Source organism: Prinia subflava, chromosome 15 (genome assembly GCF_021018805.1).
Source record: "Prinia subflava isolate CZ2003 ecotype Zambia chromosome 15, Cam_Psub_1.2, whole genome shotgun sequence".
Classification (NCBI taxonomy): domain Eukaryota; kingdom Metazoa; phylum Chordata; class Aves; order Passeriformes; family Cisticolidae; genus Prinia; species Prinia subflava.
This window is the reverse complement of record NC_086261.1, coordinates 16,708,342-16,727,404: the sequence shown is the minus strand read 5'-3', so window position 1 is coordinate 16,727,404 and position 19,063 is coordinate 16,708,342. Positions and strand designations below refer to the sequence as shown.

The 19,063-nt window shown below is 45.1% G+C and overlaps 1 protein-coding gene across 1 annotated transcript in view; it reads left to right on the top strand.

The window, feature by feature from the left end:
* The window catches only part of ARIH1 (ariadne RBR E3 ubiquitin protein ligase 1), a 49,552-nt gene that overhangs the window by 13,611 nt on the left and 16,878 nt on the right, over positions 1 to 19,063 (top strand). Inside the window, exons 2-5 of the mRNA XM_063412651.1 lie at positions 7,933 to 8,000; positions 13,642 to 13,786; positions 17,673 to 17,765; positions 18,120 to 18,175. Coding sequence (XP_063268721.1) covers positions 7,933 to 8,000; positions 13,642 to 13,786; positions 17,673 to 17,765; positions 18,120 to 18,175 — 362 coding nt within the window. The remainder of the gene's footprint in view (positions 1 to 7,932; positions 8,001 to 13,641; positions 13,787 to 17,672; positions 17,766 to 18,119; positions 18,176 to 19,063) is intronic.

Below are 19,063 nucleotides of genomic sequence, written 5' to 3'. Positions count from 1 at the left end.
TACTGCTGAATAAATATTTCCTGAGCTGGTCTGGTCTTGCCCAGTTACTGCCCTATTTCAGATTAAAATCGTAATCCAAGTTGCTGTCACTTCACCTCATAGGCAAAAATAGAGCTGGTGCACAGCTAAGCTGTTCTGGGTGTCTGGAGTCTTCCTTGGCCTCTCTGGAATCTTGTGCAGGGGGAGAGATTTCTGACCTGTGCTCTTGGGCCAAGCTGTGGTGTTTTGGTACTTACTGTCAGTCACTGCCTTCATTCAGTATCGTTGCTTTCTGTGGCAAAATGTGCTTTTGCTTTCCTGTTGAAGCAACCCAGTGTATTTATTCAAGCCAGGCACTGGTGAGTTGTTATATTGGTCTGAGAAAAGAACTGAAACTGTCCTTGTGCGTAGTCTTCTAGAGACTGTGTAGAACTGAAAGCATCTAATGATGTTCTTTCTGCCTTAGAGATGCTTGTGATCTGCAGAAAACCCAAGTTCTTCTGTCTGATAGTGCTGGACACATTTGTGATCCATATATAAGATAGGTGCAGTAAATCTATGGTGGGTCCAAACTAAGTGTGGTGGGTTGAGAATTCCTATAAGATTGGGGTTGGATAGAGGAGGAAAAATGGAAGCTGGAGGTCTGGAAGAGCAGTGCTATTAAGGGGGAAGGGGGCTCAGATGCACTCTGTGAACACTGGTTGTGGGAATGGTGTTGTATTGACAAGCAGGGAAGGTGACCGTGTGTCATTTGTGATGGGGACACAGAGGTCCTGTTATTGATTTCCTAAACACCCATTTATATTTCATGGACTCTCATCCTGTCAGAGCAACTCTGTGACACTGGAGGTTTGACTTGAGGGGGCAGTTGGTGATTACCAGGAACTTGGAGTTTAGCTGGATGAACATGCAGGCCCTTTACATCCATGGTATCCAAAACTTGGGGGGTTTCTGCTCTCGCTTTGTGCCCAGCCTGGCTGCAGCCCTGGGGGCTGTTTGCTTCCTCCACAGTGCATGGGGAGATATTACGGAGCTGCTGAAATAGTAAACTGCAGGAATTATATGGAAATGATGCCATCACCTTCTCCTACTCTTTAAGGCAAGCTTTTGCAAATCCTTGAGTGGGAGGCAAGGATTGAATAAAGCCGTTGTGCAGCGTACTCTGGCACCCATGTGCTCCCACTCTGGTGCTCAGCACGGCAGCTGCAGTTGCTCAGCAGAGACTCCACAAACCAGAGCTGGGGCTCGTGTTGTCTACCCAGCTTTGCTGAGCTTTTGTTCGTATGTTGGGATTCCTTGAGCTAGGAGTCACCAGGAAGGGAGAAATCCTTTGGGTGATCCTTTTTTTACTGCTGTGGGCAGTAAAACATAAGCTCAGGACCTTGCGTCCTTCCTCTTTAAAGGATGGACTATATACTCCATAACCATAGCAAAAGGAAGTAGAAACCAGAGTGTTCTTCACATTAAATGTATAAAATAAGGGTTAACATCTCTGTGTGTCCTGTCATCAAACCCTAACTCTTCTGCTGTGGAAGTGAGCATAGCTGAAATGCTGGAAAAGGCCTTCCCTGGTTGTTTTTAATTTGTGTTGAGTTGGTGGTGGAGCTTCTGCAGTTGTCTGAGAGCAGCAGGGCGAATCCAAGCTATTTTCTTTTATTTAGAAGTATTACAGTGTGAATTCAGTTTTTGCATTTCCAAATTTGCTAATTCATCCTGGACTTGTTGCTTAAGTTTTTTTTTTCTGATTTTAAAAGCTCTGTTAGACAATGGCTCTTCACTGCAGCTCCTAATCATTAACCTGAAAGCTTTCCAAAAGGCTCTGAGAAAATGTAAAGCAGCTGACTGCTTCATTTCTGTCTCTTGAACCAATTAACTGAAGTAATAGAGTTTTCGCTGAAGTTGCTTTTTATTATCTTCCCCTGCTAGAAGAACGTGTGTTCATCAGAGCTGGGAACAGTCAGTAAAGTGCAGGTAAGTTACTGCAAACTGAGATCATCAGATCAGGCTGCTATTTGGTGCCTTCACGTAATGGTACTAATTCAGTAACTCCGTAAAACTTAATTTTCAGAATTAGGAGATGATGTGTGAAGGGAAGTTAACGAGATGAAGAAAGATGTAGGGCATCGAGGAGATAATCGGTGAAGAAGTTGAAGGCTCTGTATGTGTTAATGGGAAGTTACAGTGAGGTGGCAAGTGCCAGATGGAGGACAGCAGATGACAGCAGTCACAGGGAGTAGCGTGGCAAGAAGTGGAGTTGTGTGGAAATGGGTTTAGAGTTCTAGCTGAAGTCTGGTGTGGCTTCAGTAGTATGTAAGATGCAAAGACCATCCCCTCAGTGGGGTACAGAGAATGAGCAGTACTGATGTGGTTATTATCTCTAAGGGGAAGGTGAGAAGTGTCTGAGATCCACCAGCACAATGTGCTGTCCCTGTGAACCCCGAGCTGGCCAGTGGCAGAAACATCCCATGGTGTGATTCTCTCCCAGACCCCGGGGGATGGCAGAGAGAGGGAGCACGGATGGCTTGGCAGATTGAGCCCTTTAGCTGCTGTCCTCTCCTCACAGCAGCTCTCTCATGTTCTGGCTGTAATTGAGCCAGGCAATATTAGATTACACGGAAGTTTTCCAGCAGCTTCTCGGAGTGCTCAGTTGGTGGTGGCTAAAACTAGCAAGTTTGAGATCATGTCCTGGAAGTGCTCAGCGCTTGCTTGGATCTCCTCTTCTGTGCTGGCTTCCAGGGAATTTTATTAAGGTGCTAGAAATGAGGTCTTGTGCTTATAAGATTTCCTGTAATTGTCTCCTGGAAGAATGGATGTGAATGGATCTCCACAAATGGAAGTCACTCAGTGCACTTGCAAACCTTTTGCTGCCAGTTGTACTGTGATGTGGTTTAGCAGGTTAAAACTGACTTAAGACACTTGCTAGCTGTATCTTTATACCTGAGATTATCTGTGTGGGGCTGGGAGAGGTGCAGGTGAAGAGCAGAGGGTCCGGGTGGAGCAGACATCAGGTTATTGCAGAATTTTGAGCTGGAGCACCTTGGTTGTTCCGTGATGAAGCAGCTCTTTGGTGCCTGGTGCGTGGTGTTGGTTGCTCCCCCTCTCCCCAGTGCCATTAAACGTGACTTGTGGGTTATTTATCAGCACTTCTCCTGTGGCACAGCGTGCACGTGACAAGCCCTGGAGATGCTGGGCACCGGGAGTTTCCACTTGGTGCTCTACTATTGCAAACACTGGGGTTTGGCTGGTTAAATATTTACAGTGGTGGTGTGACAGCTGTCCTCAGGTGCCACTTCCCTGGAGCAGATGTTTGTGCTGCTTGGCTTCAGACCAGCGTTAGCTTGTGATGGCTCTTTGCTCCTCCACCAAGCCAAACCCTCAGTCTGGTCAGCTGATGTGAAACCATGGGTTTCCTTCTGCTGGGAAATGTAAACCCAGTCTTGTGTCCCATGGAACACAGCAGTGGTCATTGCTGAGGTTTGAACCCTGCACAGAGTTCGGAGGCTTGGGGAAAGCCAGAGTTTCTGGAGCATCTGCTCGGATTCACAAGTGCAAAGCAATTGTGTGGAAAACCCAACTGGAAGCAGCATCAATTCCTTATTGCTGTAAAAGCCTCTGTTTTTGGAGTGGAGGTGCTGCAGTTTGGATGAAAACTGTTGGATTGCAGAAGCCACCATGGGTAGAAAACAAAACCAGTCATGACATGGAAAGAAACAAAAGAATTTTATCAATATCATGTCTCTAGGAGGTGGGAAAGGATTTTGCTGGAGAACTGAGCTTAAGTTGTTCTTAAATGGTTTTTATTTGCAGTAAATGCTGAAACTGAATCAGGAGCTGACTTGCAGCATGTGAGGAGAAGCTGAACTGTAAAATGTACTTTTCTTTGTAATAACATCAAGAATTAACCATGCAGCTCGTCTTGATGGATGGAAACATGAATGGATCAAGTGCTCCCAACTGTCATTCAGCAAATTGTGCTGCTTGGAAATTCTGATTCAAGCTAATGTTCTAATAATATTTAATTTATAATTCATTAGTGCATTTAAGTGCATCCAGATTCTTCCTTCCGATTCATACTTATTTTGACTGCAAAAAGAATTCTAACTCTTATCACTGATGAAGCTTCCAGTTGAATTAAATTCTATTAAATTAAGGAGTTTTATTTGAATTAATAATGCTTCTTTGGTGAAGTCCAGACCTTTTAGGGCTTCCTATTGCTGTGTTTCCTGCTTGCATTGGTGTGCTGGGGCATGGCAACATAGATAAGGACAGTAAATGTAAATACCTCCAGTGAAAAGCTGTGGTGGAGTGGAATTTGTTTGAAGCATATGTGGGACTTGGTTGCTTTGTTATCTCAAAAAAAAAAAGAAATCCCTGCTGAAGGACTGAGGGTGTTTCTCTCTGGGCAGAGCTTTATTCAGAATGTTTTGTTAGGGAATCTTTTGAAGTGCCCGGAGAATTTCAACAAAATGGCTGCTTTCCTCGGGTTTGTTCCTATCTGGATATCAACAGGCTGGCTGCCCTCGGCTCCAGGCAATCCGCCTCGGCTCCCACATGCAAAATTTAATAGGAGGCTGCTGTAAGCGAGATCTGCTGTTTCAGCTTTCATCAGCCACGTTTGGAGGAGAACATGTTGGCTGTTCCCTTGCTCTCTGTCTGTCCCTGGCTGCTTTCTGTAGGAAAATTCGTCTTTGTAAACAGAAAATAGCCTTGGTGGGAGCGTGCTCTCGCAGCTCGGCAGTAATCCCGTCTGAGCGGCAGCGGAGCCTGTTCATAACTAATCTGCGTGGTGTCAGTGGTAGGAAATAATCCTGTGTGCCAAACAGGGAGGAACAGAGCCCCTGACTCCCAGTGCTGTGGACCCCAGTCTTTGGACATTCCATTAATTTTTACAGCATGAATGTCCAGAGTGTGGCTGAGGGTTGGTGGAAGGCTGGAGTAGAACTGGTGTTGAAATACCACATTATTTTGGTGGTGTTTAACTCTGTGTGCCCGAGGTACAGGACACTGCTCTCACCGGGGTGGATGCTGTGGTTGACTCCTGACTGCTCTGGAATAACTGTGAGGGAAATGTGTGCATATGAGCGTGTGCCTGGTCTTAGACTGGAACACTCCTTCATGCTGGAACTTTTGGCATTTGTATTTTAACTTTAATTTTTGCCCCTTAGCTGCCTCCCTCCCAGTCTGTGCTCTCTGTGCGCTTCCAGCCCGGATTGTGTCCCTGTCCAGGGATGAGCAAGGGCAGGGCTGTGTTAATTCTTGCCTTCTGTATCCCAGAAACAGCCAGGGGAGGTTTGAATGCTACATCTGGGATGTGGCAGGCAGTGAAAGCAGGCAGCCCAGCTATTTCTGGTGGGAGCTTGTCATGCTGCTGACGTTTCCTTTCTTTTTTAAATGTTGAGCCACCAGTGCTGCAGGAAGCTGGAGCCCAGCAAGCCAGGAGAAGGTGACAGTACACAGAGTCAACAGTATAATCCTAAATAATGTCCAGTTTTGTGCCCTGACCTTGCTGTGCTGGGATACCTGGGGGCTCTGACCTGGGGAAGCATGGAAGGCTGCAGTGCCTGTGTGTTGGGAGAATGGAGAAGCCACAGATGAAACCCTCTTGTCCTTTCCAACCACATGTCCTTTGGGGTGTGGTATTTGCAGGATCAGCCTTGTTCTACTCAATAATCTCTGCAGACCAATCGAGTTTCTTACCCATGTACTGTAACTTTTCCTTCAGAGCAGGGTAACCTGTCTTTTTCATGTCAGCCAGAGACCCCTACCTTGGCTCCACTTAGCCTATTAAACGATTAACAGGTAGTCCCAGGAGCCTTAATGAGTGGCCAAGTGGGCTGCTGTGGTGGAAGGTAGAATAAGACTTTGGGCTAAGTTTAATTAAAGCTCTCTCAATGCCTTTGCTTGAGAAATGAAGAAAATTGTGTTTCTCTGTACATCTGCCAGATCTCTGGGCTGAGTGAAGACTCCTTCTGTTGAAGAGCTGTGTGCTTTGCTGTCTGAAATTCATAACTGGAGAATTACAGGGACTGATATCATAACCAAGATAATCTAGAGATAAGACTGGTTTATTTACTAAGGTATATTCTCATCTTTGATTAAATTGCTCCAGGAATTGTGTCTTAAGTGAGCATTTAAGAACTTCTTTAGGTACTGCAACACAGTACAGACAGTTACAGAAAAGGATGTTGTGGAGACCCAAATACAAAATAACCTGGAAAGATCAGGAACTAAACCCCAAAAGAGGCTTCTGGAGGAGCCTTTTGATGAAGGAGACCCTTAAATTCCCAGAGAGCTTCTTGTTGGCAGGAGTGACTTGAAAGAGTTGAGCTGCTTGCTCCTGTCTTCAGGGCTGGGTGAGGGAGGGATGCTGTGAGGTGATTGCCAGCCTCGTGTTGCAGGGAAGAGCTTGGATCCCTGAGGGGATCCCTGGTTCAGATGTGGACCAGAGCCACACTGTCACCCTGCAGTGTTAAGCAATGCCTATTTCTGCTATCTCCTGCCCCAATACTGTGTAGATCTGCTGTCCCAGCTGTTTGTGGGATTCCACTGCATCAGGGATCTGGTCAAACCTTTCTAAAGCTGCTTTGGTTCAAATGGGCTTTTTAAGCTGGAAAACAAATTCTTAGTTTGGCCTTAAACAATCTGTGCAGGCATTAATAAGAGTCAGAACATGCTGGAGAAGGAGTGTCACTTTTTATAGTATAAACCACAAGGCTGGTTCTTTGTGCTTATTACACTGTCACCCGAGGGCTTTATTTCAGTGAAGGTTTTGTTGGTGTTGTTGGTGAAAAAGGCTGTCCTGCTTTCCCCTTGTGCTAATGCAGCTGTTTGTGTGGTGAGGCAATCAAATAGATTGGAGAACTGATTCCATGAGAAAAAACAACCTAAAGGAAAGAGGAGATCAGTTTCTAAACCATTATCTGCAGCATAAAATGGCTGTAGTGGTGTGGACTGGTGGGGACAGGACATGCAGGGTTGGGGTGGGATCGCTGTTGTTGGTTTTGCATTGGCTTTTGGCAGCATCAGGTTGTGGCTGTAGCTGCGGGGCTCAGGAAATCACATTGCTGGTTTATGTCCTACTTTTCAACAGCTTCAGAGCGACCATTGAACGTTGGCCCTGAGGCAAACTTCCATTTTGGTGTCAAATGGCAAAGTACACACAGCCGCTCTCAGGGCCCTGCCCTTGTCTCCTTTGCTTGTAAATGGTCCCAAAACTGAGCCCAGAGCGTGGATTTAGGGAGCTAAAATGTGGTTCTGGGGTGTAACACAAGCCATATGGCCTGTGTGGTTCTCATATAATCAAACTCTTGGCTGATGATTCAGATTTAGTTGGAGTAAAAACTTGCACACAAGTGAAAATCATGTCTTATGTTCCACCTTCTTTCTGACTTTTCTAGGCTGTATTTCTTTACTTAGCTGTCCATGTGGGTTTTTTTTTCTGGATTTCATGATGTTTCAGGAACTTCTGGGGTCTTCCAAGGACTTTGTCATCTTACACTGGCAGCCAGTTGTGTTCTGGGACAGTTTTCAGCCCAAGTGTTTTGATGGTCAGGGCTGGATTATTCTTGCTCTGCAAGTAGTGTGGAGATTGTGGTAAAAATGGGTATGATGGGTGGAAATCAACCCTTCCTGCATTTTACAGACATCCTGGAATTGCCTTGTGTGGGCATGCTGGATGTGGAGATGTTGGCACTGTGGTAGGTGTAATTAATCTGGTCCTTAACTCTTCAACCAAATTCTCATTTTGTACAGATGCTTAGATTTATAGAGTTGGGTTGGTTTTTTTCCTTTTAAATTTGCCTATCTGTCAAGTGCAGCTACTTCCCAGTCCATGCCAGTAAACATGTATTATTTGAACAGATGATGTTATCAGGCACCCTGATTTTCCCTGTGCCTATTCAAAGCCCTGCCTTGGTTACTCAATTATTGATTGTTTTTCTCTTCTTTCTCCAGAATCCAGCGACTATCACTCGAATACTGCTTAGCCATTTCAACTGGGATAAGGAGAAGCTGATGGAGAGGTAAGCAGCCACCTTAGCATGCAACCACCTTGTGGAAAAAAATGTTTCTTCCTGGATTAATTAAGGATGGATGAATGCAGAGTGTGTGGCAGGAGAATCTTTTGTGAAAGCTCGAAGTGTTCCCCCTGTCCCAGCTAAGGGTGACTTGTGAATCCTTGTTTTAATATTATTGAAGCCTGGTTAGTCTTAGAAGTTGTGGAAGTTAAGCTGCCCTTTGGAAAGAGGGATTTCCAGTTTGAACATGTACAGGCTTTGGAGAGGCTTTGGAAAAAAGCAAGCAGGAACAGGTTCTTGTTATCTAGCGACTGTTTTGGATTTGGGTTTAGCTGCTCTTGCTGTCATGCTGGCATGTGTATCCCTGACATGTTTATTTGCTGCTCTGGCCAAGGCTAAATTGTTCCTGACTGATACGGTCCTGCCTTGTTTTCATCTCCACAGCTCCAGGTTTTCTTCAGTGTGTGTAAATAAGGGCTTGAATTTTGCCTCTCCCTCCCCCTCAGAGCAGAGTGATTCATGTTTTTTTCCCATCTTTGATTCCCAGCTCTTGGAATGTTGCTTGGTAAAGGTACTTTTCAATTTGTTGATATACAGTGAAGACCAAATCCAGCTGCATTTGATTCATTCCAATGCTGGTGTTGAAGAGAGTTGAGGGAGCTGGAGAATTTAATTTACTTTAGAAACTGGGAGGAGAATTAATCTGGACCAGAAGGAGCAGTAAAAGCTGTACAGGGACTTGCTGGTTGTGGCCTCTGCTGGTCTTACCTGGTGTGAAGTGACCAGTGGGTGAGTGTGGAGGGCCTGTAGGATCATTAGTTTGACTTTTCTCTTAATTACCATTTCCTTTGCCTGATGATCAGGGTATGGGGAGATGAGATGTGCTTGGTAAACCAGGAGCAGTTGTTGGTGCTCCTCTGAACTGATAAATGTCCCTTCACTGAGCCCTGGGCGGAGCCCCTGTAGTTTGGTACTCTTGTCACCCAGGTTTTCACACTGATAGTAATTATTTTGCGGCATAAATATTTCTGCTGTGCTTGGCTAATAGATTTAGGACACCTTTAGCCCCCTTTGTGTTATATTTTGGGTGCTCAGGTATCTCTTATGTTTTGTTTAACCTAGATTTTTTTTTCTGAATTGGTTGTATTTTTTTACAGCTTTCTAGTCCTTATTTTCCTAAGATTGACCTCTTTTAGTTAATGTTGGAACTCTGAAAGCTTTTTTTTTACAAATATATCCACTGTTTAACTCTGACTATAGCTGTTAGAAATTCTGATTTAATTCCTGCTCTGCAACATGTCTGTTCACTTGGTATTTGAGTTTCTTGGGCTGGTTCTCTTGGTCAGGGTAAAGTTCACTCTCCTTGGCTGTGAGATACCTTTACAAAAGTGCACTGAAAAGCCATCCCTTTGTACAGTAGGTTTGTCCCTTGTTGTTGAAAGCTTGTTTAGGTTAAAAAATAAAAATTGGGCTTGTTTTTGTTGGTTTTTTTTTCCCTCAAGGGAGGTGCCAGCCATGTCAGTGTGCAGTATTATTGTTAAGGCTTTTCCAGTTTAAGTACACGTTCTATTTACAAATGCACTGGTAAACATATTCATTAAAACACTTAACTCAGCAGGATTACCCCTGTGACTAACAGAATACATGACTTGTTTAGGCAGACCTGTTGCACACTGGTCCCAGCTTTGGTGCTTATTGATGTCCTGTTGTATTAATAAAACACCAAAACATCATCTCTCAAGTGCCTGGTGCTGCCTTCTGTCACTTCTGCACCAAATAACTTCCCTGAAATCTTCTGGAGTGCTCGGCTGTGTTAAAGCAGGAGCAGGAAGCTGGGTGGGAGGCTGGGAGCAGTCTCTTGTTGTTCAAGAGGGATTGGTCATTGCTGTGGTGATAGGTGAGGATTAAGAGGGGAAAAAAAACCCCAAAATACACATTTTGCTGAAAGTTCCTGTTGTTTGATGTGTATATTTGCAGTTCCTAATCAGGGCCTGTTTTCCCTTAGCTCATGGTGAGTCAGCACGACCTCCCTTATCAGACCTGGCCTGGAGGAAAGCACTTTAACCAAGTGGCTGCTCCTTTTTTGATGAGTGGGGTGGTCTGAGCTTGTGACGTGAAAATTTCTCTGTTTCCCCACTTTTTTTTAGCCTTGTTACACCTGTTTTTAACAAGCAGGTTGTTACTGTCCTGCCAGCTTTGTCATGGACTAATTACACAGTGGTGTTCAGAGGGCAGATGTGCTACAGATATTTATTCCACTTACAGTGAAGTAATAACAGTCACAATTGAAAATCTGCCCTGTCCCACTGGTGAAACACTAATTGTTTGTGTGCAAAAGCAAAACTGGGGGTTTGGGGTGGATTTGTTTGTAGGAGGGAATTGGTGAGTGGAGGAAATACTAGTGCAGCCTCTGATATGCTGCATGTATTAGGACAATAAAGATGTCAAATGTTATTTTTCTGAGTCTTGCAAGCTTGATTCATAGGGACAGGACAGGTGCAGAATGACCACATCACCTCAGAAACAAGTGAAGAAAGTGCTTTAGCTTGAACCATATCTTGATTACCTTCCAATTTCACTGTGGCTGATGGTGTCCTCTCCTGATGGGGGTTTGGGGAGGAACCTCTGTGTGATGAAGAGGTAAAAATGCAGCTCTCCTGCTTTATGTGCCTTCCCCTGGTCATTTTGTTAAGAGAAAAGTGTCTCAGCACGTCCCCAAGGCCTGATTTAATCCCTGGAGGCACAGCCGGAGATGCAGCAGTCTCTTGTAGCTGCTTATCTTGGTGGCCACATGTCCCTGCTCCCTCTGAGCAGAGGAGGGGTGTCAGGAGTGCCCAGATTGCCTCTTCTCCAGAACCTGGCTGCCTGGAAAAAAAAATAAACACTTTACACTCTTCAGCAGAGGCTGAACAGGTGAAAAATGGTGCATGGCACGGTTTTGATGTGGAGATATCTTTTAGTGTGAGTATATTGGTGCACTGACACTCACAAATGCTCTTCCATGGAAGTAAATATCCCAAAGTGTGTACTAGAAGCAATTTTTTTTCAGTGGAAAGGCTTTTTATCTTTGATACTCCCGTGGGTAGGATTTGATTATGTCTGGAAAATAGCGATTAGGCAGTTACAAACAGCAGGAGGGAATTTTGAGGAGATAAAGGGGCTGACAGCTTGATCCCTCTGCCAAAAAGACTTGATATTGTTATGGGTTTGGTCTTGGTAAGTAGAAACACTTGAAAGTAATGGACAAACACTGGTTTGTCCATTCGTTTTAAAACAGCAGAAACCCTCCCAATTTTGTGATGAAGCAAATGAACTTTGAAGAATTAATAGAGGAAATTCTCATGTGCCAGAAGCGCTGGAATTACTCAATATCTGCAGTGTGAAGGGAGAGGAGGGCAGAGGATTTAAAGGGTTGTTAAAGGTGCTGTGCTCCTCCCCAGGATGAAAATAAAGATGGAGGTACCAAGAATGAACCCTTTAATGGAGAGAATTTGGGAAAAAATCAGAATTCTTGGAGTTGTGAAGGAAGTGAGGAGGGATGCTGACATGGAGGAGATCTGGAGAAATGTAGCCATCTTTTGGAATGCATTAAGTGAGATTTGCAGGAGAAATCCAAGTGAAATTGTGTGAGATCAGGGTCAGATCAGGACTGGGACTGCACGTGGTTTGGCTTCCTTGGATTCGAGGAGGATCCATGGACATGGAATTGGTGGTGGAGAAGGTTTGCTGGCCAGGGGAATTGGTGGATGTCCCGTGGAGCTCACCTGCTGTGGGAGGGAAGGGTGCTGGAGCTGCCCTGTGGGAATCCTTTGCCCAGAGAACATGGGAAGGGCAGAGGGAGATCTGCCTGCATGGATGGTCTGTGGTGGTATGGGACAAGTGGGAAAAAGGGATGGTAACTGGGATTAAGTGTTGTTCCTAACCATTGAAGGAGCTGCAGGACTGAGCCCTTGGCATGTTTGTGTAAGGAGTGGTGGAGCAGCTAGAGAGCTGCTGGACTTTGGAGTATCCACTGGAATTGTGTGTTTTCAGGGAGATCAACGATTTCCCCTGCATTTTCTGGGCTTCTTATGGCCTATGACTGAGTCTGAGAGACATACATGAAAATAAAAGTGGAAATCAGTTACTCAGAAAGAAAATGCATGAAAAGGAAACAGCATGGAGAAGCAGGAATACTATCCATAGGTATTTAAAGGGAATAGGTAATTCCAGGTGAAAAAAGTTAAGTTCCTGACATGAGTATTCACCCTTAAATCCAGCCCACCAGTACGAAAACCTCTGGTATTTCCATGAACGTTTAGCTGGTCATGAGCATCAGGGTTCAAGTTGCATCATGGCATTTGTATACAAAGCTATTTTCCTTGCAAACTTCACTCCCAGCTGTGTCTGCTCTCCTCAGAGCATGTCCTGTGCTGCTCCTGCTGCCTCTGAGAGCAATTGGAAGGCTGGAAAACTTTTGTGGACTTAATATTTATCCACGAATCTTAATAAACAAATACTCCCTATAATGGAATTGCGCTGAATTAACTTAGTAAAATTTACTAAATATATAATTTTATATATTTAGGGTTAAATATAACATACAAATTTCTAAAAATAATCCTCTGAGCAAACCAAAGGACTTGGTTGAGTAAAATCCTGAGCTCACATTGAAGAACAGTGGAAAAACCTCGTGGATGCTGTGATGCCAGAATTCACAGGTTCCTTCAGATTCAGTGTCTTGGAATTTAAAATCTAAAATACATGAACTGCATTGAGAAACATATGAAACAGCAGGAAAATTGATATTTTTTCAATTATAAATCAAGCCTTGTTGGTAGGTAGAGCTGTAAGGGAGTGGGGTAATAACCTACTGGGTTTGGCTGGGGGATGTGTGCAGTGATGGGGCTGGTTAATTGTCTGGTTTAATTAGTTCTTTGCAGCTGCTGCAGGCTGGAGAAAGGTGTGTGAAGGATTCTGGGAGGAGGCTGAGCTTTCTGGTAATGATTCTCTCCAGTTTGGTCCTCCTCTCCAAGGAAGAGCTTTTTGTAAGCCTTTAAAGCAAACCAGTATTGTTTTCCTTAAGGAAAGAGGAAATAGAAAGGAAGTGATCTTTTTTCCCTCCCCCAAGCAATTTTGCATCCTCCTTTCCAATAGGTACTTAATCTTTGGAAGCACTGCAAACCTGAACTGTATTTTTTAGGAGGTTGTTAAATTACCTCAAGTTGACTGAAAAGATGCTCAAATGGCTAATGATCAGAATATTAGGAAAAATTGAAGGTTTCAATTGAAAAGAATTAAGCTTTGAAGGTGTCAAAGCTGCGCTTTAGGAAGGAGTTCCAATGCCTGAACTGTGAACTCAGGTGTTCTTGCTCTAGTTCCCTGTCCTGGAGTTCTAATCAAAGCAATCACTGGGGAGAATCATGAATTACTTGAAATGCAGCTGAAGAATTGAAGGTGCCTGAATTTCAGGAGTGTGTAATTCAAGGGAGAGTCTCTGAAATTATGTAGTTGTCTAATATCCACCTCTGTGTTATGTTAGAGAAGAGTTTGTTGGAAGCAGTGGGTGTATGAGTTTTGAAATATAAAAAGCATCTGTGTACACTTAACTGCTAGGAAGAATGATTTAGAAGGTGGTTAAATGTTCCTTCTGTCCTGTGTTGTGCAGGTACTTCGATGGCAACTTGGAGAAGCTCTTCGCAGAGTGTCACGTAATTAATCCAAGTAAAAAGTCGCGAACGCGCCAGATGAACACCAGGTCCTCAGCCCAGGACATGTCCTGTCAGATCTGCTATCTCAACTACCCAAACTCGGTGAGTACCCGCTGGCCTCGGTGCTACCTGACCAGCAGCTCCCCAAATTTATGACCTGAAAATTCCCATTTTCCTGCTCAGCACCTCTGAGGGTGCTGGGCCCGAGCAGTGGTGTAGTAAAGTTCAGCAAAAAGCAGGCAGGTGATGTTTGCAAATGTCAGATACCAGCTGAGATGTACAGATAAAGGATATGCGAAATTAAAAATCTGGGAAAAGCATGATGGCAAAGGGATTTATTTAGGTAGAAAGACGAGATAGGAAACAGCTTTTAAAAGCAGTAAGTAATGCTACAAAATAGTCACACTAGGGAGTCTAGAATAAAAATAGTAGAAAAAAATGTGGATCTCTTTGGATCTTTACTGTGTTTGGACAATATCCTTTTGGTCAGACACGAGGGTGCATTACCCAGTGCTTGCTGGGGCTCTCCATCAATGTCCTGGGTGACAGTGCTGCTTCTTTGTGTCACTGTTGACCAAACTGAAGCATTCCCATCACTGCTAAGAGGGCCAGGCTCTGCTGGGTCTCCCAGGGACAGGACGGACTGTTGGGAGATCTGAGACAAAAGGAGGTGAGGAGAGAAGCTCAGATAGGAGAGCTCATCAAAAGGCAAAGTGCTGATAGGAAGGAATTCTTCCTTTATTGGAACCTGCTTTTTGTTGGGTGCTGTGCCTCCAGAACACCCTAAAACATGTCCTGGGCCTTTGCTCTTGCTCTGGGTGTGTTTTCAGCAAGGAACCATGATGAGCTTCGGGGTTCAGGAGTAGCCTGGGGTGAATTTCCCTGCTTGTGGCCTCTCCTTGGCTCTGGATCTTCTTCCCTGGAGTGCACAGAGCTGAGCAGAGCCCAGCTTCAGCCTCCCATTTTCAGCATTAAGATCCCTGTTGCTCTTGAGCCAGGAACCACAAGGCTTCATGTGTCTCCTCTTCAGCCTTGTGTGCCCTGACTTCCTTTTGAAGAGTAGCTGGAAAGGCAAATTCCTGCTTTGTATGATGAGGAGCTTTGAAAAGGAAAGGCAGTATACTCTAATACGTTGTTCTCTCCATTTTAACGTAGTTGCTGTGCTGGGTGGGGCTCAGCTCACAAGTGACAGCCCTGTCCTCTGGCTACCTGGGAAGCAGAACCAGAATCATGGATCAGTCCCACAAGGATCACTGAGTCCAGCTCCTGGCCCTGCACACAACCCCAAAATCACACCCCTGCATTTGAAACCCCTAGAGTTTTGAAACTGGAAAGAACAGCACAAAACACACTAACACTTCTTGAGTTTGTAGCTCAAATATCAGTGGCCCAGTTGTTAGAAGAGCAGATTTTTAGCTGGAGCAGAGAGATGTTGCAGATGAGCAGGGCTATCTCTGTTGCTGGTGGTAAAAGACATCAGAGGGGACTCTGTTTCTTTGACCTACCAAAAAGCTGGAGCCTATAGGAAAGATAGTATTTGTTATTTCTTTTGTAAAAGGTCTAGAATAGTGTAGTGTCTGTGTCTGAGGTGATTGGAATCTCTTTTGAAGCTGTTGTAGTCGATGTGAATTATAAATTCTAGGATTATTTTTATGTTCGATGCCCAACCCAAAATCTCTTGCAATCATCAGCTAATTATTTTTCCACATGAAAGCCTGGGGGGTTTGCACTGAGAGCCCCTTTCAGCCTATGGAATGCTGGGAGTTTGGAGGTGTTAAGAAGTTTTACAGTGTACAGTTGTTGCAGGAATGTTAGTCTTGAAGTTCCCTCTCTTCTGTCTACAAAGTTTCTGTAGCTCTCCAGTCACCTCCAAAGAGCTGTGGTTTGAGGTTTTTGGGGAGCACTTGCCAGACAAGGCATTTGAAGCCCTCCTCCTGCAAATTTGAGGGCTTAAGGGAGATGTTCCTCCTGCTCTGTGTCCCTGGCAAGCACTGTCAGGTCCCAGCAGTTATTTTGGGTGACACCTTTATTGGTAAGACAGGAATTGGGAGGGTTGTGGCTTTGCCTTCCTCCTCTCTTGCCCCTCACCCTCAGAAGAGTGGGCTGGGGGTGTTTTTGGGAACATCCTGCTTTGTCCAGGCTGCAGATGTTGGGCACAGATGTGGTGACAGCAGAGCTGTCCCCTGGGCTGATGAGCTGCCTAAGGAGTTACTGCTCCCCCGTCCTTGGTGGTTTTATGTTGGGCTTTTTACTTGCTCCCTTGACATCTGCTGTCAGCTGAGCCAAAAATAATTGGGAACTCCCTCAAAGTAAAGAAAAGAGCTGAGAGATTCTCTGCATTCCTTGCAGCCTGGGAGGAAGTGTGGTGGTGGCTGCCTTTCTGTGGGCATTTAGCAAAGCGTTTCCCTGCCTGAAATAACCAAAACAGGTCTTAAATGAAGATGTGTTCTGTGCTGGCTCCTCGGGTGTGCCTGCTGCAGTATTGGGGTTCAGGGAGGGATGATCCCCTTGTCTGTGCTTGCTTCCCATCACGTGTGGAGAAGCCAGAATTCACCAAAAAGCCAGTGCTGTCTTCGGGATGGTTTCATGCTGTGGCATCCCAAAGTTACAGATGTTAAAGTGTTTGTACTCTAACTCTGCATCTCCAAGAGATGTCACTTGGCCACAGCAGCATCTGTGGAGCATCAGGTACCTTGTTAGCTGGCTCAGTAGGGGCTCAGAAATTGGGAAGTGTCTTTTTTCACTCTTGCAGCCGGTGTACCTGGCACCACAGAGGTGTCAGCCTCCTCTCTGATCTCTTTGTTGTTTTTTGGGGGGATGGATGTCTCTATTTTTATCTGGAACCGAGTCAGATGCTCAGGTCAGTTTGCACGTGTTGGTGCTCACAGCTTGCAGGAGTGTGAGCAGTGTGATCACAGCCTGCCAGCCCCAGGGAAAGGAGTGCCACAGCATCCAGGGATGGCACAGCACAGCTGCTACACCTCTGTGGCATGGACACAGCAATCTGCCGTGTCTGAGAAGGTGCTTTGGGAAGAACATTTGCCTCAAGTGGGTTCTCCTTTCCTCAATCACCACCATCCTGCTGTTGTTTTGGGCTGTTCCACAAAGGATTCTGAGTTCTTCCCTCTGGAAGTTTCATATTTGATGGTATCTGAGTTCTGGTTTTATCTCACTAGCTGAGAAGTTGGTTTGAAAAGCTGAGCCAGCAAATATTACCTCTATAGTGGTACAAATGAAGTGTTTTAAATACAGCTTTCATTGGTGCTGACTCTGAGTATAAAATAACTTTAAGCTGACCAGGGAAAAGTACTTTAATTTCAGTCTTTCCTCAGCAGGGTTTGCTTCTCCACCCCTTGTGTAACCACTCAGTACCAGATGATATCTTGACAGCTCTGTGCAGATGATGCAGACAAGGATGGAGTTGTCCCTGTTTGCTGTGTGTGACAACAGATCATTATTGAATTTTATTTAGCAATTTACACCTGCCAATTAGGATCTGGAGTGTCCTCATCTGATGAGCATCTGGGTTTCAGAGGGAACTTCCCTGAGGAGGTCTGGGGCTTTAGGGCAGCACCCACATGTGCCAGGGGGAAAAGCCAGAAGGAGTGAAGACTCTGTATCCTTATGACTGTGACCTGTTTGTTGTTGCATTTATTTGACTGATTTCCAAAGTAAAGTGGGAGAGAGCCATGCTGTGCTCCATATACACTCCTAAAACAAGGAGAAATTTAAATGGCAGGATGGAAACACAGGCCACACCTTTCCTTGCTGCTGGGGTTGGGATTAAAGTCTGGTTTTGGACGAGTGACTAAGACTGCCTTGGCAGTGTTCTGTAGGGGTGATGATGCAAAGTGAACAGCAGTGTCTCAAGTTTGTGTGGGGAATGAGGAATGGGATGGATGAAGTGCACAGCACCAAGAGAGGTGAAATTATGGAGTGAATCCATGTGATAAAATGAGGCCATGTCTTGTGTTCTTTGTCATTGCAGTACTTCACTGGCCTAGAGTGTGGACACAAGTTCTGTATGCAGTGCTGGAGTGAATATTTAACTACCAAAATAATGGAGGAAGGCATGGGACAGGTAAAATCTCAACTCACCTCATGGCTTATTTCTGGAAATTCTGTGTATTGGAGAGACAGGGGAGAGTCTTTCTGCTAAAGTTTGAAAAACCCCAAAAGAGCAACAGAGAAAACCCAAACCCCAAAGGTTTGGGGGCTGCAGGCTCTGCTAAGGTGAATCTGGAGGGAATTCTGTGGAGTTGGTGCAGGTATCTGGGCTGGGGAAGGAGGAACCTGTGGCACACCTGGGATGTGGTGGGAGAGGCAGGACACTCCTTTGGCTGTGGATTGTAGTGAAGTCTGTTGCCTTGGAATTCCCTGTGCTGCAAAAGCAGGATAACCACTGTTCCTCCTATGACCTTTTTGTGTTTTTCAGACCATTTCATGCCCTGCCCATGGCTGTGATATCTTAGTGGACGACAATACAGTTATGTAAGTAATGCTCTGCTCTCTCCTTCCATTGTGTTACTCACGTGCTATTCAAATCTATTCAAATGCTTGTAACAAACTGCACAGAGGCTTGCAGGCAGCAGGGGAGCCTGGTTTGGGCTGTTTTCATACCAGAATGTCTCTTAGCTTCCTGCTGAGGTGTGAAAACCACATGTGACAGCACTGGGAGGAAAGACTCCCTGACCAGTTTGGTCAGTGTGACCCCAGGATTTCCAAACCCTGTTTTACTGCTTTGTGCATTTTGTTTCCTTTGGTTTACGCAGGAATTTAGGGCTTCTGCCCAGGTGAACCCACTGGTTCCCCAAGCTCTCTAGCTGTAGTCAGTAGGTGAGTCAGAGGACAGGAGTCCCGAGGGCTGGTGCAGGGTGTGTTTTTTGCTCTCTGATAGGATGCAGTTGACCCTCAAACACAAGATTTGATTAAGCTGATGTGGCAGCCTGTGTCCTTGGAGTTATGCAGTTGTCCAGCTGTAGAATGACTGTTAGTTCATGGTGGGGCAGTGAACTCCATGAGCTGCCTTCTCTTTTATACTGGGGGAGCTTGTTGCACGAGCAATATCCTTCCTAATTCTGAACTTTGTTCAAGTTCATTTTAATTCTCCTTGCCAAAAGGCATCTCAGTAGAGGCTTATTCTGTTACCTTATTTTTTCCTTCCTGAAGCCTGACTCATTCATTGATATTAATTTGGTGGTTTTTATTATCAGTCGCTTTCAGAGCAGCGATTTTCTCAGTTTTGGCTCTTGGTTACTCATGGAGTGTAGGCTGGATAGAAGTGGAAGTAGCAGAAATGCTTTCAGCTGCCCTGTTGAGGGCTGGTTTGTAGAGTCCAGTGGGTGGAAACTGAGCAGAAGTTGGCATATCTCGAGTAAC